We start from the raw sequence: 27,256 nt of genomic DNA, 5'->3' as shown, positions 1-27,256 counted from the left end.
AATTGGCTAACATGTTAATGTCTGCTGCATATTCACTCAAGCTATTTTAGAATATTAAAACATTGTTTTCATTTCCTTTCAACTCTTAGCAGTAGTAGGTCAGGAAAAAGCATTTCTCCCTCAGGATTAGGGATGGAATGGCTACTTCACAAATGCTTATGGTGTAGAGCCATAGACACCCAACTGCTGCTAGCATTGTCCATGCATCCCAATGCACCTACTCAAGAATCAAGGCACTGAGCTTTGGTGGCTATGTTTTTAACAGAGGAGGCATCTAAATGCTTATGAAAAGGAGAAAATATTGCAAAACCTGTATTGCCTACTGCAGTGTCATTGAGAAATCACAACCAGGCCTCCCACTTTCCTGTGAACAGTCGTGAGAGCAAAGCCGGTTGTGTTCAGGGAGTCCACAATATGAACACTATTCATTCTTCTTGTTTCTGCTTTAAAGGACTACAGACAGAATGAAACAGAGTGAAGAAGTTGTCCAAACCATTAAGTCTTGTACCTTTTGAAATTACTGAGAATATTCCCATAGTTGAAAGAAAAACAGATGAGGACCTTTGAAAGAAAATTGAAGTGGGGGGTAGGCGGAGTGGGGGGGGTGGGGGTGAGAAGGAAAAAAAGAGTTAAATAAGGTTAACAGAGATATAAATAATGTTAACAGAGATATAATAATTAACATTTCTGGAGCAGTTTATTTATTTATTTATACAACAGATGGTGGCTTTCCTGGCTTGATTTTCCCCTTCCTGTTTTCATATTTGTGCCTCAGCTCTGAAGGCTGAAGTCACAGCGCTCTCCTTCCAATCTGGAGGGTGAATTTTCTTTCAGTACTCTGTAATGGACGTTATAGGATACTTCGTGTGTGTGCTCCTATCTCATGAGGGCAGACCTGCTTTAGACAGTGAATTACAGCAGTACCTGCGTTTAATAAGTAATGTTAATACTCACCTCTGACATTCTCAGGCCGTAATGCTAATTACACAAAACAAATAGTTGAAATGAAGGCTCGGCATCCCATCCTATCCCAAGATTTGAGATCTGAAACACAGCCGATGGGGGGGGGGGGGGGGGGGGGTGTGTGGAATTACCAGTACATCCACACGCGAACCAATAAAAGGTGATTTCTTTTTCTTTATGTTGATAACTTGTGATTTAATGGCCATTTCAGACGAGGAACCAAACAACCACACGGAGCTGCGTGTGCCCTAGCTCCTCGGTTCTCACCTCACGCGGGGAAACTTCTCCAAACTTCAGCCCCACGGCTTCACCCGGAGCGGGCCGGGCAGCGTGCCACCACAGCCGGCAGGGGACGGGCAGGGGGCGGAGCGCGGCGGGAGGGCTCGGCCGGGTCGAATCGAGACGGGCCGGGCAGCGCGGAGCTGGGGCCGCCTAGGGGGAGCTGCTGCACCTGATACACCGGGGCGGGAGCTCAGCGAGGAGGGAGGGAGTGGTGCCGGCTGCCGCCTGCCAAAGCCGCTCCCCGCCGTTAGTCAGCGCTCCTCCCGCTTCTTCTGCCGGCTGCCGGGGCTGTGGCTCCTGTTCCCCTCGGGGCCGGCGGCTGCGCGTCCTCCCTCTCCTCCTCCCTCCCTCCTTTCCCTCCCCCCCCCCCTTCCCCGGCCCCATGGCTTCGTCCGGCAGCGGCATGGAAGAGGTGCGCGTCTCCGTGCTGACCCCGCTGAAGCTGGTGGGACTGGTGTGCATCTTCCTGGCGCTCTGCCTGGATCTGGGCGCCGTACTGAGCCCCGCCTGGGTGACGGCGGACCACCAGTACTACCTGTCCCTTTGGGAGTCCTGCCGCAAGCCCGGCAACTTGGAGAGCTGGATCTGCGAGTCCACGCTGCACAGCGGTGAGTGAGAGAGAGACCCACGCGTGTCCTCGGTCGCATCCCGTCACTCCGGCCCCACCCTGGCCGTGGGGACCTCGCCCGTGCCCGGCTGCCCCGCGGCGCCTCCCGACGTTCCCTTCTCAGCCACCGCCTTTTGTCCCCCATCTCCGGGCAGCGTTCCCGACTCCCTGGTCCGTGCTCGGCCCTCCGTCCTCCTCTCCGGTCCCGACGCTGCACCGGCCCCCCTCCCTGCCCGGCTCCAGCCCCTGTCTCTGTCCTGAGAGCGAAGGTGAGGGCGGTGGAAACGGGCTTTGGACATACCGTGCGCTGGTGTGAGCTCCGAGGGTCCGCGCTCTGCTGTTCCTCCTCCCTGCGTGATGGGTCTGGGGTTCAGTGGACGTGTAAGGTCAGCTCTGTGAGTGATGGAGGTGACCGATTCCGTATTTGCACTCGGCTGTTTGCACAAAAGGTCTCTACTTTGGGCCAGTTTGGGTTATTTGGGTTATTTTTCTGTGTGTCCGTTGTTCTGAGAAGCTCTGGAGGATTAGGACTCCTTGCCATTCTCTCCTCCAATCCCCGAAGTCACTGGTCTTGGCTAGCTGGAGCTTCCCAAATCTAAAAAATTGCTGTTATTTTGTCCTGAGTGAAGACATCTGGATTCTAGCTCTCTCTCCAGCCTCCTTGATGCTCTCAAATCTTTTTCTAGCGTGTCTTGCTCTATGTTGTTCCCATCATCTTCCATACTCTGTTTTCCTCTCACTCTGTTCTATATTTTGAGTTCTCAGTGTTTGTCTCTTTATGTGTCTGGTTGTATATATATTACTGCTATTTCACTGTTGCTTGGGGTACTTGAAAAAAAAAAAAAAAAAGAACAGTGTGTAATATAAACAAGCTGCCTGTTGAATATTTTTCAGTGAATTCTTTTCTAGTTTGATAATTGTTTCCATTTTCATGCTTTTTTTTTTAATTTACTTAATGCCAATTGCAACTTCTGGAGTCTCGACAGAAGCACCCACAAACGGCAGGCAGCATCTCCCCACCCTGTCCTCCCCACACACATGTTCACATCTCTAAATCATCTCTTTGCATCACTGAGCTCTGCAACTTCTGGTATGTCGCATAGGGATGAGCTGCTCGCTTTGGGAAGGAGCAGCAGGCTGCCTTTTCCCTGACTTCTCTGAAATCCCATTGTATGTTCTGGGAAATTGCAGTTCTCCATGAGGGTAGGAATGACATGGGTTCCTTCGTGCCTGTTCTTGTTTCTTCTGTCACTGTGTATAGTAGTGTTTGCAGTTTTGAATGTTGATGGGGGTTTTGTTTTACAGCACGTAATGCCAAAATTAAGTGTAAGGAAATGTCAGTTTCAATCAGTTACCCAGGCTTCTTCACAAACTTTGGAGAGCTTTCTTTTCTTCTCCAGCATAAATGGAAATTTATGTAGGAATGTCGGCTTCTACGGGTCTCCTTAGCAACGTGAATCCTTTACCCCTTCTTTCTTTCTCCTGAAATAGTATCCCCTTGATTGCAGAAGGACTTTTCAGATGGTGTGAATGAGAACCTGCTTCCACTCTGACCCCCCGGTGTACACACCCTTTGTCGGCTCACCCCCCCAGTCCATCCCCCACCACTCGTGCGTACACACAGACACAAAGTGGGACATGAAGAAAAGCAGGGCAGCTTATGGCACAGCATACACGGCAGCTGATCTCTCTGGTTGCTTTGTTAGTTGCTTGTGTGCTTAGGGAAAGGTGGAAGATGAATCAGTGCAGACAGATGGAAATAAAATGTAGTTTTGTAGGACACTGTGCGGTGAGAATTTGCCCTCTCCTGGTACTTTCTTCTAACCTATGCAAAAATTCCTGCCTTACTGAGCTGTGCTTATTTTGCTTAGATACTTTTCAGTGAAGTGGAGCCAGGTTTCACAAGCTAGTGGGGGAGAAGTGAGGGATTGTTTTATTTGAGGTGCCTGGAATAAGCCGTTCATTTTCCTCACATTTGGCGCACAGTTCTGCGCTCTGAGGAGACCTGAAATATGAGAAACCATGCTGTATGCCTTTGCTTTCTGCTGGTGTGTTATAATTCCCATCAGAGTCAAAGGAAAGGCTCCCAGTAAGTTGACCGAGTTGGTTTGGGCTTGTGTTCAAGACCATTTTCTGTGCTCACTTAAAATATTAAGTGCACTTTCCTTCTACATCAAAAATATAGCGAGTGGTATATTTTGGAGAGAGTGGAGAGCTCCCACAGGGAAAGCTCTTTTAGCTTGATACCAGTGCAAGCAGCTTTGTAGCTAGCTAGCTGTGAAAAGCAGTAGCATACACAGGCAAAAGGCATCTTCCCCCATAGTTCTAAGAGATTTACTTCATCATCCTTTGAAGGAGAGCACCTCAAGTGGCACCATCAAGGGCAAGCTCATGCTAGAAGCTGTTAAAGCACATTCAAGGTTTAATTAAAAACCTTTGTAATTAGATGTAGGACCCCTGACTGCTATCAAAAGGGCAGCTTGGTAGCACTGAGCAGAAGGGAAGGCACAATATGATTACACTGGCTGTTATAGCTAGCAGGAAATGATATTTTGCAGTTTTCCTTGAACAGTGCTGGTGCTTGGAGTATGTTCTTGCATCCACTGTTTTCAGGCCTTCTTATGTAGCTTGCAAGCAATCCTTTGCTCTCATACTGCTTATAAAGTTGTGTAGGTGTTGTACAGGGTTGCTGGTTTGAGTACACGAAACGATGAGTCAGATTAATTTTTAAAATCTTAAGATTATAAAAGAGTTCATCCTCATTTGATTTCCCCTTTTCAAGTCGACATGAAATACCAAATGCCCTTTTTTTCTTTTTTTTTTTCCCCTTTCTTGTAATCTCAAGAACTGGAAAGGTGTTTCATGCATATGCCTCTGTCTGTTATGAAATTCTAAAATTCTCACTAATAGCAGCTTTGGGAGCTGAAGATTTGACAGAGTTACTGGTGTGGAGAGCTTCGTGGTAAAATCTTGAGATCCAGTGTTGCTGCTTTGCAGTTTCACCAGCTGTCTGGGCATAAAATTATTTTCTCTGATTGCAGCTTAAATTGGCTTGTGCACAAGTTGTCTTTAATCCTGCTGTGTTTTAAACCCACGTGCTAAACAGGAAAGCTTACAGTGCTTTGTGTCATTAAACAAAATTTGCTTTAGACCTAATTTGAAGTGTATTAAGTCTGATTTGCAATGGTTCATTATCAGATTTATCAGGAGCTATGAGTTATTATGAAAGTTTGTGTCTATATTGGAATCTGTTTAAAATTAAATATATCTATGCTCAACTGCATGGTGAATCTATGCCTGGACAGTAGTTGCCTTATAGTTGCTGAATTAATAGTAATAGATGTGAATTTATGCAGTTCACTGTACCCATTATAGTTTTCGAAATCTAAGGTTTGTGAGCGTGATGCGGATTCCGTAGAGTCTGATTTGTCAGGTAGATGTTGTGGATTTTGGCTTAAATACATAGATATTCATTTAAAAAAAATGGCTTCTTATGAAGCATTTCAGTTTATTGTGGAAATAGCACATATGAAATATATTTGACTGAATGCCAGTAGCCAGTATGAAGCCCTCCTGATTTATGGGAGACATATGACTGTTATAAGAATATGTGTTTTTGTTTATGTAGCTCTTAGTTTTGTTTGAGATTATTACATTATTTAAAAACTGTCCATGACTGTTTGAAAATTAAAATGTTCTCAAGAAAATAAGTGTAGCCAGGTCCCTGTGCATGTTCAAGCTTCATGGTACGTGGTCCATACGTGTAAGCTTAACTTACAGCATAGTGCTGTAAAACAAGTCAAGCTTTCTGCTCATAATTCTACTGTTAATTTGTTCTTAAACATAAACAAAAATCAGAGGCTGCTCCTTTGGTAGCACTTGAAGAGGTTTAACCTTAGTTATGCCTTAGATGCCAATATCTGAATTAACATGGCTCACTTGTCTTAGATGGTATCTGCTTATTTTGAATCTAAACAGTTGTTCCAAGGGGAAATTGCTAGCTTCCTCATTAGAAGATGTGGATCATTGCTCAGAGTTGATGTTGACACATATTTGTAAAAAAACCTTAGCAAATCTGATAGTTTGCTATAAAATAACATAAGAAGAACAGATGTAATTTTACTAAGTCTGAAGAATGTATATCATACGATGAAAGGAGGAATTAATAAAACATTCATTTTGGTTTTGAAAACTGTGATCAGTCATTTTCCATATTAATCTCTTATTAATCATCCCCAACACTTTATCTAATGGTAGATATAAAATCAAAAGCCAGAATACTTCCAACTCTTCACCTAAGACCCTGCGGAAGTTGATCTGGCTTTGAAGTTGAGTCTGGTGTGGAGGTTGGCTCTCCTTTCCACAGGAAGATGGATTAGACGACCTCCAGAGGTTCTTTTCAACCTAATTCATTCTGTGACTGTGATGACTGATAACTCTGTTTATGCTTCATGTTTATCTGACTTCTTAAATGTGTTCAGAATGCCTTGAGTTTGTTAGTTATCTCTTGATTAGCCCAAATAGAGTACTTTAAGGTATGGCCCCTCTTTTATAAATGGACTGCTTATTTTAGACTACCTTAGGCCACTCTGAGAGAGAGTAACAGACCTAGGACTCCTGTACGGTAGTCTAGACCTTTCAGTATGATGACATCTGCTGCTTCAGTCACCCTGCTCCAGTCAGTGAAGAAACATAGTTTGGCACCTTCATATTCACTGTATGAAGTTTGTACAAGTCTATCTAATCAAACAGGGAGCACCGCACACCTTATTCCTTTTTAACAAAATAAAGGAAGACTTCTAATCTTAGTGGGTTATTGTCACTGATTATGTAATGAATTCTGTAGCTGTAAGTTGTCTTTATTAAGAACTCTTGTGCGAGTAAGTTAAGAGAAGCTTCTTATGTTAGGGAGATTACATGTAGCGTAAAAGTTTGACGAGACTTTACATTTATAATCAAGTTAGAGCAACCTTGCCTCTGTTACTGATCTGTGGCCAGTGATGACCACGTGATTGAGATTAACAAGCTGCAAAGGGTAAGGTGTATCCAGCTGTATTGCTTTATGTATTTGACTTGTTCCAGTTCTACCATACAGAGACCATCATTTTGATGGAAAATACTCTGAACTGTTTTAAATGCTAAATGTTTTGGTTTTTTTTTCTTTTCCTTTTTCATAAGGAACTGTGGAATGATTTTTGAAAATTGCAACAGATTGCTTGTTGGTTTGAGGAACATTGGTAACTGTGGGAAGTAGTTATGCTTCTGTTACAACATAAAGTGTAATTCTTCCTTCCTCAGATTACTGAAATGTAGTAGTGTGTATGGATGAGGTCAGAAAAGGTGAGCTTTACTTGAAAAGCTTATATAACACATCTCCCACACATCTCTCCTAATGACACCATTCTAAGAATTCCAGGGTTTTGTGTTGTTCTTGGAGTTGTGGGTGTGTGTGTATTTTATGTTTCCTTTTTCTCTCCTTGAATGAATGAATATCCAGTAATTCAAATGGCAGAGTAGCAAGCTAATTTCAGAGGAATGCTATGTATCCAAGGGAAGAAATACCCAAGTACATGTTGTGTTATTCTGTGAATGAATTATAGATTATGATTTTCCGTAATGCTGCACTAGTCTTGAAGTCATCTGTTGGCAAAAGTGATGCGCAGTGTATGTTGGTTTTAAATAATAAAGTAAAGATCTGTATAGTGACAGCACTTGAGTATTTGAAGACACACTTCATTTAAAGTTTTACTCACTGATTTTAGAATTGCAGGCAGGCTATGACTCAGAAAGAGGGGAGCTATCCTAATACCTCCCCAAGTGAATATTTTATACTGATAAGCAATGTAACCCTTAATCTTCAGGAGATATGTCTGTCAGTGAGCAGAGGAGCAAACACCTGCTATGTTTTATGTCACTCATACATCTGTAACCCCTCAGGCATTAGGCCATCTTGTTTTGAAAATCTGTCTCGTTTGCACAACAGCAGCAGCAGAGATGGTTACCTTATTTTTATTGCTTTTGTTATTCAGTTTGTTCTCCTATAGGGCCTAAGGACAAAGTTTGCCATGGTGTGAAAGCTTGCGAAGTTTGAGTCCAATAGTCTCAGGGCTACACGCAGTCTGTGTAATGCAACAGCTGAACAGAAATATCAGATGAATGCAATGGATATCTCATGCAAGTCTACTGTAGAGACCATCTTGAGAAACTGAGGCTATATCTGCTTTGTGTGCCACTGACATCTATGGGAACCCAAATGGCCCCTGCCCACTCAGTGGCATCGTGAAGTAGAAGAAACAGCTCTGCTGAGTATTGGAAGGTGGATGGAGAGGTGCCTGGTAATTCCCCAACAGATCTATGTGGGCAGTAGTATTCTGTTTAAAATACTCCCTGTGGCATGTCATGTATCTACACAATGGATCAGGCCTCTGGTCTACCAAGTGCTTCCCAGGCTGAGGAGCCTAGATACTGAAGCACCTGCATCTCATGAGAGTCATTCCAAAAGGCTGCTCCCTAACCTGGTACAGAGCCAGCTTCTCCCTCTGTTCAGTTACCTTGCGCGGGTGAAGAGTAGAGTGAGAAACAACATTGTGTCCCTCTCATTCAGGCTGTAGGTGATTGAGGACTTTTCCCTCAAAGCTGGGAGTATCTGGGCTTCCTTGTGGTGAGGTCAGGACAGACCAGTTAATGTACGTCTGACTTCAAAGCGTGGCACAAGTTCACCTTCTCTATTTGTTCACACATCTTGTAGATCTTGTTTATATTTTTCTAGCTTGGTTCTAGAAGATGGAAGGAGAGGGTGGTTTCAAACAAACATAGTAGTTAAAAAAATTCTTCTGGGAAATGGGAGCAGAAGTTCAGAAATGAGGGAAAGGTGCTGTTTCTGAGAATTCCTCTAGCTTCTAGGATGTGGTTGATGCCATGTCCCTGGACGCTTTCAAGGCAAGGCTGGATAAGGCCATGGGTGTTCTGGTCTATCTGTAGTGTCTCTCTTCATTGTAGGGGAGTTAGACTGGATGTTCTTCAGAGGTCCTTTCCCACTCTAAGGATCTCATGATTCTATATTTCTATTAAGGAGACGCTGTTCTTTCATTATCATCCCATGTCTTGGTAATACACAGGTATCCCTGATTCTGTTCCAGTTAGCTGTTTTTGGACACATCTGTGCATATTCTTTTTTTTTTTTCTTTGGCTCAAAATGGCTTTCCACCCAGCATCAGAGGCATTAAACCATCCTGCAAGCTTCTTGTACAGTAAACTGAAAGTGACTGATGCCTTATCTGGAACCCCTGAATTATCCTTAGGAGGCAGTTAAGGATTTTGGCATCCAGCTTAGAATGCTCACATTTCTGTTTGGATGTTGCCAAAATTCTGATGAATTAGAAGTATGTGAAAAATTCACTGTTAAGCCCACCTGTGTTGTGCAAGACTGTTATGTATTCCAAGGCTTTGTGTGCTGATGAAGACCAAGTTCTAAGATATTAGTGCAGTACATCAATCTTCTATTGAAAAAGAAGCAGAAAATTGTTTTGGCTCTTCCCTAGACAGCTTCTTTCTATGTATGAGACTAAACATATTTATATCATATATTTAAATTTATGCTAACGTCACAAGTAGAGGAATGTCTTGATGACGTATCTGAGTTTTGTCTTAAGAAATGGATGCACTGAGCCACAGCTGGCTGGTTGCTACAGCTCTGACTGATAGTACCTGAATGAACAATTTTCATACTTGAGAAAGTGCCTCTGTGCGCTCTGGGCTATGCAAGCTGACAAGGAGTAAAAAATATTGAATTATTGTTATTTTGTACAAGGCTCCGTTGTGGAAAGTTGTGGCCAGAGCAATGTCATGGAAATTTAGTATGGATCCTGCCAGAAAGTGTTTCTCTTTGTAGTGTGCAGAAGTGTAGATTACAGAGATTCAGTGGACTGTACTTCTATCTGCTGTACTGGAGTGGAAGAATAGAGACCGAATAGCTTGAGAACATTGGGCTTTCAGGTTTAGCTATTTTGTCTTTCATCCTTTTAGCACCCTAATGAGTTATTTTTCTTGTTGCTTTTTTTGTTTTGTTAAGAGTATAAGGTAAAAGCAGAATTCATCTGCCCATCTCCTTTTTTAACGCAAACATCATTTTTTTATTATTATTATTTTTTAAATCTCAGGCAAGCTTCCGAAGAGTTGGCTTCTTTGTAATTTTGTAAGATCTTAATTGTTACTGCAATATTTCTTTTTAATGTCAGTATTTTGACTGAATTTGATGGCGTTTGACCTACAGAAGTTAACATCTCAGGACTAAAATACAGCCATTAATGCTGAAAAAAGAGCATTATTATGCATCAAATGTACTTTTTGAAACCAGATTCTCCCTTGGCTTTTTATATAACCATCTCACTTTTAAGAGTTTTGTTAGCTGTTTGATAGCTAAGTTGATGATTATGGATAACCTTAAAAATAATTTTGAATGTGGAGCAATTGGGAATATCTGTTGCAATCTTATTTGTCTTTGCTGATATCACACTCAGTGGATTATATTTAAGTCTTGATGCATGGGTACCTCAACTTCTGATGCTTTACTTGACACAACCTTTGAACTTAAGTGCTGTAGTACAATTTCTGGGAATGTGTGTATTGACTGAGAGCAGTGGAAGCTTTGCAGTGAGTCAGAAAACAGACTTTGGAGTGCTATAGGTGTCTTTTTTATGTTGTTGTTTGTTTCTTTTTCTTTCTAAAGTTTTGATTAGTGTTAGAAGAAGGCATTTCATTACTTCCAGCTTGTAACAAATGTGCATACTTTCTTCAGCCTCTGTGAGGAGAGAACTGTGGAGAGCCACTGTTGAAAGAAAGCAGTACTTGATAGCTTTCTAAAAGATGCATTCCCTTTACTTGTGTTTCCTGAAAGAACAGTATGTACAAAATGCTTCTCAAGTTCCAACAATATGGTTTTACTTCTACAACCTCTTACCATGGAATACCATATACGGGGAATATTTAACTTTTGGAGAACTTGCAGGAAACATGATAACTGTGACTATGCTAGCCACTTGCCCTGCTGTTTCTCATGTTAACAAATGATCTATTTTAAATAAAATTAATTGTATAACTTTGAGTTTTTTAATCTTTTTATTATTTTTTTCCGACTTTAACGTGATACTGAAGTACTATTTTGCCCAAGAAATAGAGTAGATAGAGCTGCTTCTAATTAAAATGAATATATAGTCAAAACTCTAGGTCATTTCATTTGGAGGGACAAAGAGAAATAAAGTCATGTCTTTCAGTGTGCAAATTAATGTGGTTTCTATATTATTAAGAAATAGGCAGAATTTCCAAAGAGCAGTGCAACCAGTCTGGCTTTATAAAAGGGCACTTAGTTATGTGTGAACAGTTAACTGAAACATAATCGTATATGAAAATATTTTTTACTCAAGATAGTAATTTTCGTCAGTTTTATACCATACAAATTTTGATTTATGGAGTACCTATGTTCTTATTTACATACATATGCAAAAACAAAGATCCACATCCCTAAACTAACAGGCAGATTGTTACAATAACAATTATGCAGATGTTACCATCAGAACTGAAGTATATATTTCCCATGGTATTGTGACATTCACATTGTAATGCTTCGTGGGCAGTGCAAAACTGTCACAGACAGCTGATATGTATCAAGTCAGGTGATACATATCAAAGTGATTCTGCCACTGTACTCTCATGGAGTATCACATCCAGTTCTAGCACCTCCAACACAAGAAGGATATGGAGCTGCTGGAGCAGGTCCAGAGGAGGGCCACAAAGATGATCAGAGGGCTGGAGCACCACCCCTACAGGGATGGGCTGAGAGAGCTGGAGCTCTTTAGCCTGGAGAAGAGAAGGCTTTTGGGGGGACCTTATAGCAGCCTTCCAGTACCAGAAGGCGGCTTACAGGAAAGCTGAGGAGGGACTTTTTAGAAGGGTATCTAGTGACAAGGGGAAATGGTTTTAAACTGAAAGGGGGTACGTTTAGGCTAGATGTTAAGAAAAAATTCTTTACTGTGCAGGTAAGGTCACGAGGCGCTGGAACAGGCTGTCCAGATGTGTTGTGAATACCCCCTCCCTGGAAACATTCAAGGCTGGATGGGGCTTTGAGCAAGCTAGTCTAGTGTCCCTTCCAACCCAAACTGTTCTATGATTGCATAAATTAAATGAGGCTTTTTGTAAGAAATCTGTCTTGAGTTACTTAACAGATTGGGGGGTTGGAGGATGGGGGTGTGGAGGGTGGAGGTTCTGGTTGATCAAATTACTTAAATCCTGAGAATTGAAAGAATTGAATTTAGACCTTCTTATTGTCTGTACAGGTATAAAACAAAGCAACTTAGTTTTGATGCGTCTGCATCTTTTAACATCTAAAAGCTTTTAAACATTTGTGACAGTGAAATTTTACTGGTTACTAACATTTTTCTTAGACAGTTCCACAGTTAAAAATATTTGTGCATCCTGGAGTGTTAAAAATATTGTGTGTTTTGAATCCAGAAAGCTGATAATAATCATCTCTAAAGTCCTGTTTTGCTATTTTTCACATACATTTTTATCTGTGTATGAACTGAACTGCTGAGTCTTCAGAACTTAGCAGTGTAACTTGTTTGCAAGGTTTTCCCTTGTAAGAAAGTGGTGTAAACATATTTTGGATACCTCTAAAGTAGGCTGATGATGGTTGGTGTTAGGTGTGCTGGTAACACTATGTGAAGGAGAAATCTGCTGTTCCCATTTTGATGCTGTGTTATAAATCACAACCTGCCCAGTCTGAGGAAACTACTGGTTTTTATTGTAGAAAAGTGCAATTACTGCATGTGCTCATATTGTTATAGCTATCTTATTTTAGAGGGTGTTCTTCCTTCAGAGGTAGTTATTGAGTTATTTTTGTTTGTTTCTTTTCTCTTGCATTAAAAAAAAAAAAAAGCTGTTGAGTAGATAGCCTTGGGGAAAGAAAAGAAGATGTTACTCAATCCAGCATAAGCTTTACTTTGTCACTGGCTCTGATGACTTTCAGAATTGAAAGTTAAGGTGTTTCTAAAACAGCAAGGAGATTTAAGTGTACAGTTTAATGGTAGGCAATATAGGAAAAACCCCAGTATTATTTATGCAGTAATGTGTGACTGTTATATGACTGGAATGACTTCCTCGATGTTCTTTAAGCAGAATCCTTCTGTTTCAGCTCTACATAAAGGTTGGCAGCATTATATGCTCCTGTGAATGGAAGTTGGAGCTACAGGAAAAAGAGGAAGCCAATTCCAGACGTTTTGGCTCGAAACACAATGTTAAATACCTACTCCTCAGTAGTGTGGAACATAAAGAATCTCATACTGGTCCTCCTGCCAACATCAATGATGAGGTTCTCTTACTCTAGAAAATAATTTTGTTTGACTAAGTCAGTTCTTTTTTAGTTGAATGTGTATGTGTTTTCTGACACAGGTTTGTACTTCCCACATCCTTACAATAGTAAGGTACTTTATTCTTTTTAACCTTTCCAAAATCCATTGATTGGTGGTCTTGCTTTGGGAAGTAGAAGTGTACTTATAGGTTTTCCCATTTATTTGCTACTCTGATCTTGAACACCTTTTATTTGCATTAGACATGTCAACTGGTTGATGTGAAGATAACATTTAATATTTTGTTACTTGTTGCGGCTATCAAAAATGTTGGGTTTTTAGTTTTCCCATCTGGCACTTTACTACTTTTTTATGGCTTTTAACTTTGGGACAAGATGGATTTATCTAGTCTTTATATCTGTGCAATTCTTAAGTACAAGGATTTCTTCTTTCTTTGGTGTTCCAAAATGGTCTGTTCTGTTTATTTATTTCTGTATTTTCTATCCATAACACACTCTGATATTGGAAGAATACTGTCTAAATCATTGCTAAACTAACTGCTTAGTGTTTTTGAAGTATTATGTCAATGTTAAAAACCACTTCTCATAGCATTCCAATCCATAACTAAAATCATATTTCCAACCACTAATGGTAAAGCAGCAGGACGTGTTTTTAAAGTAAAAGAGGGGAGATTTAGATTAGATACAAGGAAGAAATTCCTAGCCCAGAGGGCGGTGGCTACTTCATCCCTGGAGGCACTCAAGGCCAGGTTGGATGTGGTCCTGGGCAACTTGAGCTGGTGGGCTTTAAGGTCCTTCCAGGCCAAGCCATTCTATAGTGCTGTGACATGCAGCTAACTGCTATTTTTAGATTGTGTGCTGAAAGTAGGAGAATGAAGGATTGTATCCAGTCTTAGCCCAATAACAAAATGAGGAGTAAATTTTCTTGGTAGCTTGAATACTTAGCAATTATAATATTAATGAACAACATGTCTAGATTTCTTAAAAATAAATAAATAAATAACTTTCTCTTTTAGAAATCCTTTTATATCTCTTTAATTCAGTTTCTTCTTTTTTCTCTTTTATCCTTTTTCATATAGTATTCAATGGCTTTTTGTGATTATAGCTGCAAATCTTCCATTTCCAAAGACCACAGCTGCACTGTAGGTATCTTAGCAGATTAGACCTGTTGAAATTAACTGTAGTCTTTGTTGATTGTTTTATTTTTTATTTTTAAACATGAGATTTTGATCTTCTCGAAAAGAAAATATGGATTTTTTTTATTGCTGCCTTTCTTACTAAACATAAAATCTCTTCATTTATTCTGAAAAAAGTTAATCTTGTTACATAGTTCAAAGAAAATTTCATGTTTAGCCATTTCATTCTGAGCATCGTATGCATGCTAGTATGTTCAAAGTAATGAGATGCATTGGATCCATAGGTTCTTCTTTCATAAGCTGATTATGAATCTTCTTCCTTAAAGCAAAGAATAGTAGTGATAAATAGTAAATAGTAATTGGATTTCTTTTCTTGAAGCCCATGGTTGCAGGGAAACAGGGTCTTCAGAGAGCTGCAAAGAGAGGCTGCACAAAATGTGTGCTTTTCTAAGACCTTACAGAAGCTTTTAAACTAGGTGTTCTGTAGATCCGTGATGGCCATCTGCTTACAAATTGATTTTTGTTTTTTTATTATCTGAGACTTCAAGGACATTGTTTATAACTGCATCTATAATGCATGAAAATAGCTAGCAAACACACAGGGTCAGATCAGGAAGTTGCTTTTGGGGAAGAAAAGTAAAATCGACACTTAAAAGTATCTGACACTTCAGGGTGGATTTCAGATTTGGACTCGGTGTATCTAATGAACATTACTGCCTCTATAAGGCCTTAACATCCTTTTTAATTAGTATTGAAAATGATTTATTTTCCCTTCCTTTTAGCATCTACTTTCTTTACTTTAATTTTATTATTGCTATTACTCAGCCTTGCTCCCTCTACGGCAGCATGTGTCCATGATCAGCCTCTACATTTCCCTTCCTATGCCACCCCAATCAGCTCGAGCAGAGGTTTGACTTTCACTCTGTTCTCTGAGAAAGTTGCAGCCACTTAGCTGGGGTCAGCTAACACATGGTAACTGATCCTGGCCCAGCCTCAATTTCTCATTCTAAATTGTATAAAATCAAGCTACCAAATTATTCAGTCTTCCTCAAGCTAAAATCCCAGCGAGGCCAACTAAGCCTTGAAAATGTGTGGAAGGTTGCAGCACTTTGCTCTTGAATCACATCTGTTGTATAAAGGTGTTTTGCTAATTAGGAAGAAAGAAATCCAAAGTGTAACGATGTATGTACCCAGGCATTGGTGCAGACTGTGTATTCTGATGTTTATTCTGAGCCTGTGGGCTTGTTTTGCTGTGACTGATTTATAATTTTCTTTCTCTCTTTTCCACACAGACTGGCAGATAGCTACTCTTGCTCTGCTGTTGGGTGGTGCTGCCATCATTCTCATAGCTTTCCTGGTTGGCCTGATCTCTATCTGTGTGGGATCTCGGAGACGATTCTACAGACCAGTTGCAGTCATGCTCTTTGCTGCAGGTAAGCAGTTTACCAGCACTATATTGAAAATTTCATTAGGGCAGTTTACTTCTGCAAAAGTTGATGTTCCTGGTTCTGCATACTGATTCAGAGGCACTTGATTTACTTTAAGTCCTGTGAGGTTTTTGAGGATACCTGGTCTGCAGGGTATTAATCAGTTTTGCAGTTGCACTATCACATAGTTCAGAAGCATTTATTGGCATTATTCTCTGTATCTGGTGAAGTACATGCAGCGGGGAAAACTATGGAGGATAAACCCATATACGTAACATTTTTAGTCTATGACTATGCAGCTTGATGGCCCCAGTCTTCATTGCAAAGCCTTTTCTGGTATTTTAACATTCTTCCTTTTTCAGTTTTGAAGTGGAAAAGCAAATGTTCGGATGTTAGCCCTTGAAGCCCTAAATGTGAAAATAAATACTTTGTAAGGTTTTTTTATATACCCCTTTACTACTGGTGGAATTGATTTCTTTGTGTCAGTTTGGTTTGGTAGTTGTTAATTTAACAAACTGTCACCCTGTGGTCCCTTTTTGGCTTTTAAGAACACCAGGATGGAACAGTTTATATAGACTATTGCAAAATCTGCAGGGAAACTTATACATCTGAATTGTCTGTGGCACTGTTTCAGCGAGGTATAATTACAATATCAAATCATCTCCTTTCCTAGATTCTGGTGTTCTAGGGCTTAGGCAGCACGGATGTTTCTATTTCTCCTGAGACTCACCAGGAAAGGTGTGTCTTCATCCTGTCACTCACATCCGCATTGGAGCTAGCAGCTTAAGCCCCTTTAGGTAGTCCATAATGAAGGGACTGACAAAACCTAGTCTTCAGGACTCATTCAAAAAAGCCACTTACAAGGATATGAAAAAATAAAAACTCTGCATGTGAAGGGCAGTCAGAAATGAAAGGAAGCTCTAGGGAAGGCTCCTGCTGCCCCCTGCTGTTTTTGTTACTATGATGGAACCACGGTGTTTCAAGATGCTCTTTTATTTGCTCAAGGAATATAAGTAGGTTATATTTTATTCACTTTGAGAAAACGAGTGCAAGCTAGGATCATACTCTCCAAACAGAAATTGTATTTTTTGTTCTCTTTTGTTACATTGCCGAGCTGGTTGAATAAATAAAGATGTTGGTGTCATTACTTTTAAAAACAAAACAAATACAAACAAATGGACAAAAAGTTAATTTTAAGATTATAAAGCATGTTGGGTATTTAACTTCCAATGAAATGAGATTCTTGAATTTATGTTGGTGTTTCTTATTTGATTTGATTTGTTGTAACATTGTGTAGTAATTTAGTTACTGTTGAGGTGTACACTGATCATCTTGCCATATTGCTCAGCTATTGTATAGTTGATAATGGGGGGCAAGAAAAAAAGCAAAGAAAAAAATACTATTTGGCTTATAGCTTAATTATTTCTCCTGTGCATAAAACTATTTCTAGTCCAATTAAAAAGTTATGGAAGAGGCAGTGATTTACAGTCATAAAATATCCCAAGTTAATAGGGACCCATGAAGACCATCATTTCCAACTCCACAAAGGCTCCACAAAGGACCACCCAAAATTCAAACCATATGTCTTAGAGCATTGTCCAGGTAGTCCTTGAACTCTGACTCTTGGGCCTGTGACCACTGCCCTGGGCAGCCTGTTCCAGGGTCTAACAGACTGGTACAAAACCTGTTCCTGATCTCCATCGTGACCCTCCCCTGATACAGCACCTACTTCTGGTCACTGGAGAGGTCAAGTTTAGTGCTTGCTTGCATTAGAAAAGAAAATGTGTAATGCTGTAGATCACAAGTTGCATTCACCTCTTTCTTTGCCTGTTTGTGTATGTAGACATGTGCATGCATTTTTAAACGCTGTGTCCTGATGTCTGTAAGAGGAAGAGAGATGATGAGGTTAAGACAGTCTGTCTCATACTTCTTCATTATCTGGCATATCTAAGGAGAATTATTTGGGGATTTGCTGTTCACTTTCTACAGATTTTATGTTTATTTTCAGCTACTTTTAGAGATGAATATGGACTGGCATATCTTAGAAGAATCAGAAAAATCCACTGCTGAAGTTAAAGGAGAGTTAAGGTTGCAGCACGGTAGTTGTGCCTTACACAACTGCCTGTAGGTTCAACCTTTACCTGTGGTTTTCACAGAACATCTGTGGAGCCAGAGAACTCTGTTTTGTAAACTTACTGTTAACACAAAATATTTTGCATGGTTGATGAGGAGCACATCTCTCTGCATGTTTCTACTGGTGCCTGGTAGGACTATGTCTGGAGATATTAATGGCGTTTGTGGGAAGGAACAAAAAGCGGCCTCCAGTCACTTTAGAATCCAAGCAGTTCACTGTAGACATTTTTCTTCTAGTTTCAGAGTTTCTTTTTAAAATTTGGTTTTATCTTGGTTTTAGGTTTTAGTTAGTGACTTTGTAGGTGAGGAAGATGAACGAGTTACCATGTCTGGAACAGGTGATAAAGCCAATATACTGAAAATAAGTCAGCAGATAATCAACAGAAGTGTGTGTTTAAACTACACACTCTGTAACTGAGAGAGGAAGAGGAATACCTCAAGTAATAAAAAAATGTGAAGCATGGAGAGGTGGAGTTGCAGGACGCTTTTGCATGGTGCTACCTTAGGTCCAGTGGGATTTGTAGAAATTACCTCACTACTAGCTGTTATTATCTCTTGGTGCCTTGTTAACTCACTGACTTATGCCAGTGTGTTATGTGAGGAACAGAAATCAGTCTTAATTGAGCTTGGTAGGCTGTATGTCATCATATAGCCATACAGTGTCCAATCTCTTAAACTTGTGGATGATAGGGAGTTTCATGATGTGGTTAGCAAACGAACTCTAACAGAATCAATGTTTAGGAATAGAAAAAAGCCATAATTGTTGAGGGTCCTTAATAGCAACTAAAAAAGGAAATGTAGAAGCTCTTTGCCTATATGGGCTATGTTTTAACTGTGCTTTCTGAGAAGCTGCAGAGCTTGTGTTCTCTCTGTCTTAAGAATTTCCTTCCTTTTCAGCCCATTATGATCCAACTGTGATTGTGAGATATTGAAATTTCATATAGGTGACTTGTGTCAAAACAATTTCATTACTTTTTATGATTAAGTCTTAGAAGAAGAACCTTTGAGGTCAGTAAGCTTTTAACACATTTCATAGGATGTTCTTATGTGTAAGCGAGGGGGATGGTGGCTAGGTGAAAGTATGGGTGAGGGAGGAAAAGAATGACAAGTAGATAGTATTTGGGGAATACCTAAAGAACAGGTCTTTACACTTTGACAGGGAATGAGAGCACAATTCTGCTTGATTAACTCTTGAGTTCTGTGCTCTTATTTGTAACACCACGAAACACAGAATAAAATGTATACTTGACAAGCTTACTGTTACTGTGAAGCTACAAAAACTGCACAAATGTTAGAGAGCTGGATTTGATTGTGAAGAAGTGGCAGAGCGCTCTGAACAATTAAGGTGAAGGAGCTGGTGTAAGTTTCTACAGGAAGGCAGAAAGAATGACCGCATCAAAGAGATTGGTTGGCAGGGTATTCTAGGTCATCTGGCCCAACCTCATTGTTGAGACAGAACAATCACTAACATTTGATATATTAACTTTGCTTTGTCTTGACCGGTCTTGAAGAACTCAAAGAGTAAGATTGTGTAACCCCTTCAGATACATTGTCTAGAGTCACACTGGCCTCTGTATGATTTTTGTTTTTTTCCTGATACCAGTCTTGGATGTCTGAAACTGAATTTTGTGTCCTTTACCAGTATCTTGGGTATTCTGACACTTGAAAAAGTTTTGTTCCTGCACCTTTGCAGCTGTGTTTCAAGGTAGATGTAAGCTGCTGTGAAATTGCTCCTTTGCCTCCTCTTTGTGTATCTAAGTAAACCTGACACCCCTCATCTCCCTCCTAAGGATGATTTCTAGCAGGCTTCAATCATTTTGGCAGGTTTCTGAACCCTTGCCCTTCGCTAGTGAATCCTTGATGACTACAGATTGCCTCCTTGTTCTGCCAGTGCTTGGAGATGCTTTCCATGTTTCCAAGGATTGAGTTGAGGCTGACCAGCCTGTATCTCTCTATTTTTTTCTTTTTCTTTTTTTTAAACTTCATTTTGCAAATTAATGCACCTGTGGAAATTCTTCTTTCTTAACTTCTTTGCCATTTCCCAGCTTTATGTTGAGCACCAGCTGGGCTTCAGCCTTCCTGGTTTTGTATTTATGCATCAAAACAGTGCTTTTATATTTCCCACTCATTATCAGTCTTTGTTTCCTGCTCTTGTATGCTCCTTTCTTGCATGCTCATTGAAAAATCCCCTTCTTGATCAGCTGGGCCTCCTGCTGAAATTCCTCATCTTCCTGTGTAGTAGCATGGCCTGTTCTAAGCTAGCACTATTTTAAAAGTCAGCATGAGTCACCCCTCCCCTTTTTCTTCATGCTCCTTCTCAATTAATTGCACAGGGTTGTATTAAGTACAAAAACTTCCTATGCAGTATTTTTATGTCTGTTAATCCCTGAAAATGCAACAGCTGTTATTAATAAAGCATATGTGAATGAGCTAAAGGATAGTCAAGAGTAGTAGAGAAATACCCAACTGACTTACTAGTACCATGATTTTCATAATTAGACTAATTGAAAAACCACAGTGAGCTAATCTGTTAAACATTTTAACAAATAATTACAAAAAAAAAAAACCCACAACCAAAATTATACTTTTCTAGCTGTAAATGGTTTGTTGTGATTTTTTTTGTATGTTTAGTGTGATGAGTGCGTATTCTGTATACTTAATGTAGATAGAGTGAAACTATTATTCTTGTTCCTGTGCAATTCTCTTGCTAGTATCATTACTTTAGCCATAAAAATGGATCTAAATTTGAAATGAATATTCTGTTCAAAAAAGAAGAGTCATCTCAAGTTAGGGTTTTACAGTGGATTTTTTTCTTTGAGGATTTCTCTTGCTGTCGTTTTTTTTTTTTTTTTGAAAGAACCAATGTTTCTCGAGAAATGTAATACCTATACTGTTCCATGGACAGGTCAGCATAGCGTGCCGTCCATTTATATTCACTGAAAGCAGATTGGTAGTTGCAGGTGTTGACTTTAACATCTTTTTGGATCATAGAGGCCATTTTTCATAACTTCGCTAACTTGTTTTTAGTCTACAGTGGTCTTTTTCCACTTTAAATGAAGTAACAGTGGTAGGACAGTAAATTAGTGAAAAATGATGGTAATGTTATACAGTGTGGTTGTTTCTGCCTATCTTTTGATACCAACACTGAGTTTTTCAGGAGTGTAGCTGAACTAATAGTAGCAAAAGCAGGAAACCTCACCAAAAATGTCAAAACTATCTGTTGTAGCTGCTGCTCCTTAAGTCAAATGTTCTTCTTCCAGTGGAACAACTCTTTTGCTTTGTTCTGACAAGTCCTGTCCATAGAATAAAATTCCATATGCTTTCTATGTTAGGTTGAGGAAAAGTGGAGAGCTTCCTTGGTTGAAACATGATACAGAAAGATACATGCATGCTGAGAGCAATTTCTGTATTGACACAGCAGAGATGCTGCAGCAACAGTTCAAGAAGCCACTAATGAACTTACTTATACCTGTTCATCTGAGGAAATTTTTTTGACTTCGGTCTTAAAGATGTATCTGAAAGTGATCATATGTTCAGGTGATTTTGGGTATAATGCTGCTCTCACTATACAGAATTAGAACGTGTAATCTTTTCATAAGGATAGGAGCTTTCTCTGGTATGTGCTGTCAAAAGTTCTCCAGTGTTGTGCAATATTTTGTGAGCTGGCAGGCAAAAATTATATTAAAATGAAATAACACAAAGTAACACTTCAATAACTTTAGGATTAAAAAAAAAATCCTGTGGATTTTGGTACCCCCATTGGAAAATCCCCTATCCAAACATTGTTCATTTTGTCTGTGAACTCTTACTTAGGATTGACTAGTCTGTAAGCTAACTGGAAACTGGGCAGGGGGGAATTTCCAGTGGGTGTTTTGCACAGTGTTATCAGTGTATGTAATGAGTACTAGAAGTCCTTTCCCACTTGCAGTCCCCATTCTGAGGATAGGAGAGCATTAGCCTCCAGGTGCATAATAATGGACAGGGATTGTTTGACAGCACTAAATAGGGCATGTGGGAATTAAAAGGAAAATGATGGGTTTCAGATGTGCAAAATATTCCATCAACAGGAGAATATATTTAACATTATTTTCCTACAGTTTCTCAGTGTAATTTCAAAAGGGCTTCCACAGGCCTAAGTGGTCTTATTCTTTGTTGTCCACTGGCTTTATGGAAATTCTATGAAGAGTGTTTCTTCTTCTTAAAATATCTTGTAAACTCTTAATAATAATAATAAATGACACAGTTGTTAAGGTAATCATTGCAGCATTGTATTACACACTGTTGAGCTTTCATTAGAATACAGGCCTGCAAGTACTTAAGCATGTGCTCTCCTTTGTGGATGTGCTCACCCTGAGCACATTTGGGAGATGGCAGTTTGTAGGGGAAGTCTTGCGCTGAAGTCTTTAGAATTTGATTGTGCTAAATGCTGGATGGGAGCCATATAATTTATTTGAAGGTTTAAAAAAAAAAAAGGATTTTTATATGGTCCCATGATGGTTAGCCATTTGTAGGTGTCTGAACTTGAAGCCTAGAGAATCACCAAATCACGTATCTTGTTCTTCTACTTCAAACTAAGTATGATTTTCAGCTGCTTACTCTGGAGACTGCTGTCCCAATTATGCTGTCAGCAGTATGTCTGACTTTAAAAGAGAATGGACACTGATGAAACTGAATTCTTTGTATGAAAATTGGAGTTCTTCATCTGCATTTTCCTTTTCAGGTTACTTTGTACTATTTTGATGTAACGTAGTAGCCAAGCTTGCTGAATTTCTCTGCAGACATGCATGAATCAGGCTGCATGAGATTGGGTACTCTCAGAGACAGTGCTGTAGAAAATTATGTTTTTTAAGCTTTTTCATGCCTTGGATGTGATCTAATTTATTAACTTTTTTCAGCATAAAGCATCTCTGACACACTCTAAATTCACAATACAAGAAGGTGTTTTGTTGGTGGGAAGTTTAGTGATTCAATCAAACTTTATGGATTCCTTGATATTCTGTGCAATAATATCATTAATTCTGATTATGCTACATGGTAATGCATATGAAATAGGTAATTTGGTGAGACTGTACTGAACATAAATATGGATCACCTACTGCAATTAATTACTGTTAGGCTAAGTAAATGATTTGATTCTGACCTTTATTTCTTAATATTCATCTATTCTTGCTTCTTGTTGTTTTGACTTATTTTTAATAGGCAATGGAACAAGTGGTCTTAGGTTTGTTGCTACAGAAGGAATAATAACTCCAGATCAAAATACAGTGAGGAGAGACAGAAAAGAATTGGAAGAAGATTGCTTTCACTATTTATTTACTGGACACCTGATGGATTGTTTTTATACCGTAACAATAATATTTTTTTCATCATCGAAGGAATATGCAAGAACGGCTCTGTTCTGTGGATGAAATAAAGGCTGTATATATGATATATATAAATATATAATCACGTGTGTGTATGCACATACACATACTAATCAAAATTGCAGTACTTAATAGACAAAATTGCAACAAGAGATTTTTGAAATGAGAATTTCTGATTTGTGGTGGTTTTATGGAAATGTATTAAGGCTTCATCTGACTTGTGGTTCATTTCTCTTTCAGTTGTTCTTCAGGTGTGCAGCTTAGTCCTCTACCCAATCAAGTTCATCGAAACAGTCAGCTTGAAAATATACCACGAGTTCAACTGGGGCTATGGCCTGGCTTGGGGCGCAACTATATTTTCATTTGGGGGTGCCATTCTTTACTGTCTGAACCCTAAGAACTATGAAGACTATTACTAAAATCATTTAATGAAAAGAAAAATACCAGAAGGATTACCCCCATCTTTTCTAACTCACCGTTTTTTTAGAACACTTGTGGAGCACCAGTCTGCTCTGTTGATAAAATAGCCTTTGCCTTTTGGGTGTGAACACTGTAACCAGCTTTTACAACCATTTAGAAGAACTGCAAACACTAGGATTGCTGATCTTACATAGGCAGATGCTGCAAGCTGCTGATACATAAGCTTTGTTTTCCTGACAACAAGCAAAGGATCTACATGACAGCGATCATTGTGAGAAATTTAGTTGGAATGTGAATGCAAGGCCAGCATCTGCTATTGCCTTCAGGGGAGCAGCTGGTGTAGGCTCCATTTAGAAGTTTCCCTGTATCATAGAGGATTCAAATGTCTGATAAGCAGGCAATGGCATCTTGTACAATAGGCTGTGTTTGCCTCTTGTTACTTGCTCAAAAAAGCTCTTAAGGAATTAGTTGCAAGTGACTGTGTCCAGGGCAGTGAATGTAACTGGTTAATGGCTTGTCTAATATCTGCATTCAGCAGTCTACTGGGTGAAGTAAAAGGGAAAAAAAAACTACACACACAGAGGATTTCATGAATCAACATCACCATGCCAGCTGTAGCAGATTGTTGAAGGAAGTCCAAACCCAGAGACATGTGCTTCTGACTGTGTGGTTGGAAGTTGTTTCGACTCTGAGTATTTTGTTGGGAGGGTGGAGATAACGGGGAGAACAAAAAGACCTTGTTGTATGTCCCTATGGCATCTGAAATGCATGAATGAATTGCAGTTTTCTTAAGTACTCATTTAACTTCTGAGCAGCATTATGAAAAAATTAATATGGAACGACTTTGATTATATTTTTGGAAGGTATAAGTGAATATATATATATAATACATATATAAATACAGAGAAGGAAAGAGAATTATCTTTAAATTGTAATAGGAGCTGTGGTGCAGTGGTTAAAATACTAACATTGTACACGTTATTGGGGACCCACAGTCATGATTGGTGTTACAAAATAAACAGAGTGATTAGTCTTCTGTATGCCCTTGTACAGAGTCTGTGTTATGGCAAACGTGTAAAAGCTCACATCACCTTAAGGTAGAATTGGATGAAATAAGTACTTTAGATTCCATATGTAATTCAAAACTTACTAAAAATAGTGTTGTTTTTTTTTTCTTAAAAGGCTGTTACAAAGAAGAAAAACTACCAATTAAAAAAAAAATCTAGTTAAATTTAAAGGGTTTCTGATAATCACAAATATTGCCAAGACCCAATCATGTCCATATTAAAATATTAGCAGTGCAGGAGCTAATCTCATGTTTTTAAAGGCTGGGTTTGTAATGAACTGGCTGATGATTGTGTATCTAATTATGCCTTGTTTGGTATGCTTCCCACTTAAACATCCAGAGACTGTACCCACTGAATGGAGCCCAAATTAAAATAGAGACAACTTCTATGTGAATTTAATCCACATCACTTTTATTTTTGTTTACAATTTGCTTCTTTTCCTATTTTCAATTAATTATGAACATATTTTTATACAAGTCTAATATTTCAAAATGACTATTTTTTAATGGAGAAATTTAAAGTATATTCTATGTGAGCCTCAGCAAAAGCAGATATGCTGCTGTTGCTTGTCCACCTCTGCACAAATGGTTTTACTGGTTCCAGGGAAAAGGCTGCTGAATGCCTCAATATTAAGAATGCTTTTGCAGTGTTAATGTTTGTGCCATGGTTCCTAGAGAGCAGAGGATCCGTAGGTAGTGTGCTACCCCAGGACTGCTTCTTGGAAGCTGTTTTCAAAGTGCTGCTGCTGTGTAGAGGTGATTTTCAAAACACGGAGCCTCTCAGGAGTTGAGTCTTTACTACCACAGCGGAATATTCCGTATCAGCATTCCTTCCTGGACCAATGGTGATTGATTAGATTAGACAGAACAAAATGATAGCTGTGCTTAGGAGGGACTGTATGGCAATGCCTAAGGAGAAAAAAGGATGGGAGGGAAAACTATGTCCACTTGTTTTGCAGGCACCAGAGAGCATTTATAAGTCTGCTCTTCCTGAGACTGACTTAAGGCAGATATTCGGTATACAGTAAACTCTATATCTTTCCGAACAGCTGTGTAGCTCTGCTGTTACTTAGCAGCCCACAGAATATTATAGTTTGGCATGGGAGTTAGGTTGATGTAGAGAAGCCCACTGTGAGTAGATCACTGTACCTTTCCAGGAGAACAGTGTTTTGGTGCCAGCATTGTGCGGTACTGTGCCTATGCTGGCAGGAAATTCTTGCGCTGAGCCTGTGTCACATCTTCTAATTAATCAGATAATTTTTCTTTATGTAGAATTTCAGTGAAACCAAATTTCAGCCTTAAGGTACACACAGGTTAATCGCCAGCACTCCTGTAGTCACACAGCTCTTAATATGAATGATGTTCAGGCAAAAAAAAAATACTACAAACATGGATGCCTAAAAATAACTTTCTTCATTTGTGTGTGAGTTGGAGAAGCAATTTTTCAGTCTCAGCACCCGGTTTTCCTCCAGAGCATAGTGTAATCTGTTGGGACACACCTCTCAAACTCCTCAGGTCTGTCAGTATTTGGACATCCAGTGTTCAGATTTAGGCACCTACCTTTATCGGCTTGGAAACCTCTCTTTAGCTTATGTTGCTACTTTAGTTTCTTATTTTTTGGATAATGCTGCTTTTCAGGACTGAATTCAAAGTGACTACATTGTTATCCTATTTTTTTTCCTAGACACACACAAAAAAAAAGAGAACAGCACATGTTTTTGTCTGAGTGTATGTACAACAGATTATTCATTTTGAATGTTACGCTTGTGTCACGCCATCGTTATTTCAGTTGTTCAGCTTTATCTCACTGGCAGGATGTTTTTTTCCCCACACAAATCCATTGTTTGTCATCCAAATATATATGAATGAAGATATATAAATATATATATATAGCGGACTTGCAAGCAGGGCTAGTTATTTGTATTTTTTAGGCTTAAAGTATACCGTCCAGTGCTGACAAGTACCTAGCACCTCTTCTGGACTTCTTGCACAACTTCGGTTAGCTTTTGTAAATTTTAAAAACAAATATAGAGAGACCTATGTGTTTGAAATATAAATGATATATATGGATTAGCATGTACCTGTATATTATTAAACATGCAATGAACTGACTGGTAAGTGAAGTCTAATCTTATGGCTAGCAATGTAATTTATTCAGACTGTATTTTTGTACAGAGCAGTGCACACTAACCTATTGCCTCTGTGTCCTCTATAATGCCTAAAACTGTGCCTAGAAATTTAATTTGTCTTTAAGGGAAAAAAGGACAACTAAATGCTTCACGTTGTTGATGGTATTGATTTTTTTTTCTGATATTGTTCTTTATTTATTTTTGAGAAGTGTATGCTATGTTTATTAAATGAAACCATCCAAATATGGTTCATTTTAAATGGTAATTGTTAGCAGGGAAAGACACATTTATTTTTGTTATCAAAACTTTTAAGTTTGCAGTTTTAATATCATTTCTGCATTTCACACTTTTTGTAGCTTATATGAAGT

The 27,256-nt window shown here is 39.3% G+C and overlaps 1 protein-coding gene across 1 annotated transcript; it reads left to right on the top strand.

Moving 5' to 3' along the window:
- Positions 1–1,622: 1,622 nt before the first annotated feature.
- TMEM47 (transmembrane protein 47) lies at positions 1,623–24,864 on the top strand. The gene is made up of 3 exons (XM_065741554.1): positions 1,623–1,853; positions 15,643–15,783; positions 23,514–24,864. The coding sequence occupies exons 1-3, from the start codon at positions 1,628–1,630 to the stop codon at positions 23,690–23,692; spliced, it is 546 nt and encodes a 181-aa protein (XP_065597626.1). The 5' UTR covers positions 1,623–1,627; the 3' UTR covers positions 23,693–24,864.
- The last annotated feature ends 2,392 nt before the right edge of the window (positions 24,865–27,256 follow it).

This window comes from Cyrtonyx montezumae, unplaced genomic scaffold (genome assembly GCF_038088225.1).
Source record: "Cyrtonyx montezumae isolate F1298 unplaced genomic scaffold, pur_monq_1.0 scaffold_3, whole genome shotgun sequence".
Lineage (NCBI taxonomy): Eukaryota > Metazoa > Chordata > Aves > Galliformes > Odontophoridae > Cyrtonyx > Cyrtonyx montezumae.
This window is presented reverse-complemented; position numbering and strand designations above follow the sequence as displayed.

Coding starts and splice junctions, on each gene's coding strand:
- TMEM47 (XM_065741554.1), top strand. CDS start 1,628: ATGGCTTCGTCCGGCAGCGGCATGGAAGAGGTGCGCGTCTCCGTGCTG. Junction 1,854..15,642: donor CGAGTCCACGCTGCACAGCG/GTGAGTGAGAGA, acceptor TTTTCCACACAG/ACTGGCAGATAGCTACTCTT. Junction 15,784..23,513: donor AGTCATGCTCTTTGCTGCAG/GTAAGCAGTTTA, acceptor TTTCTCTTTCAG/TTGTTCTTCAGGTGTGCAGC.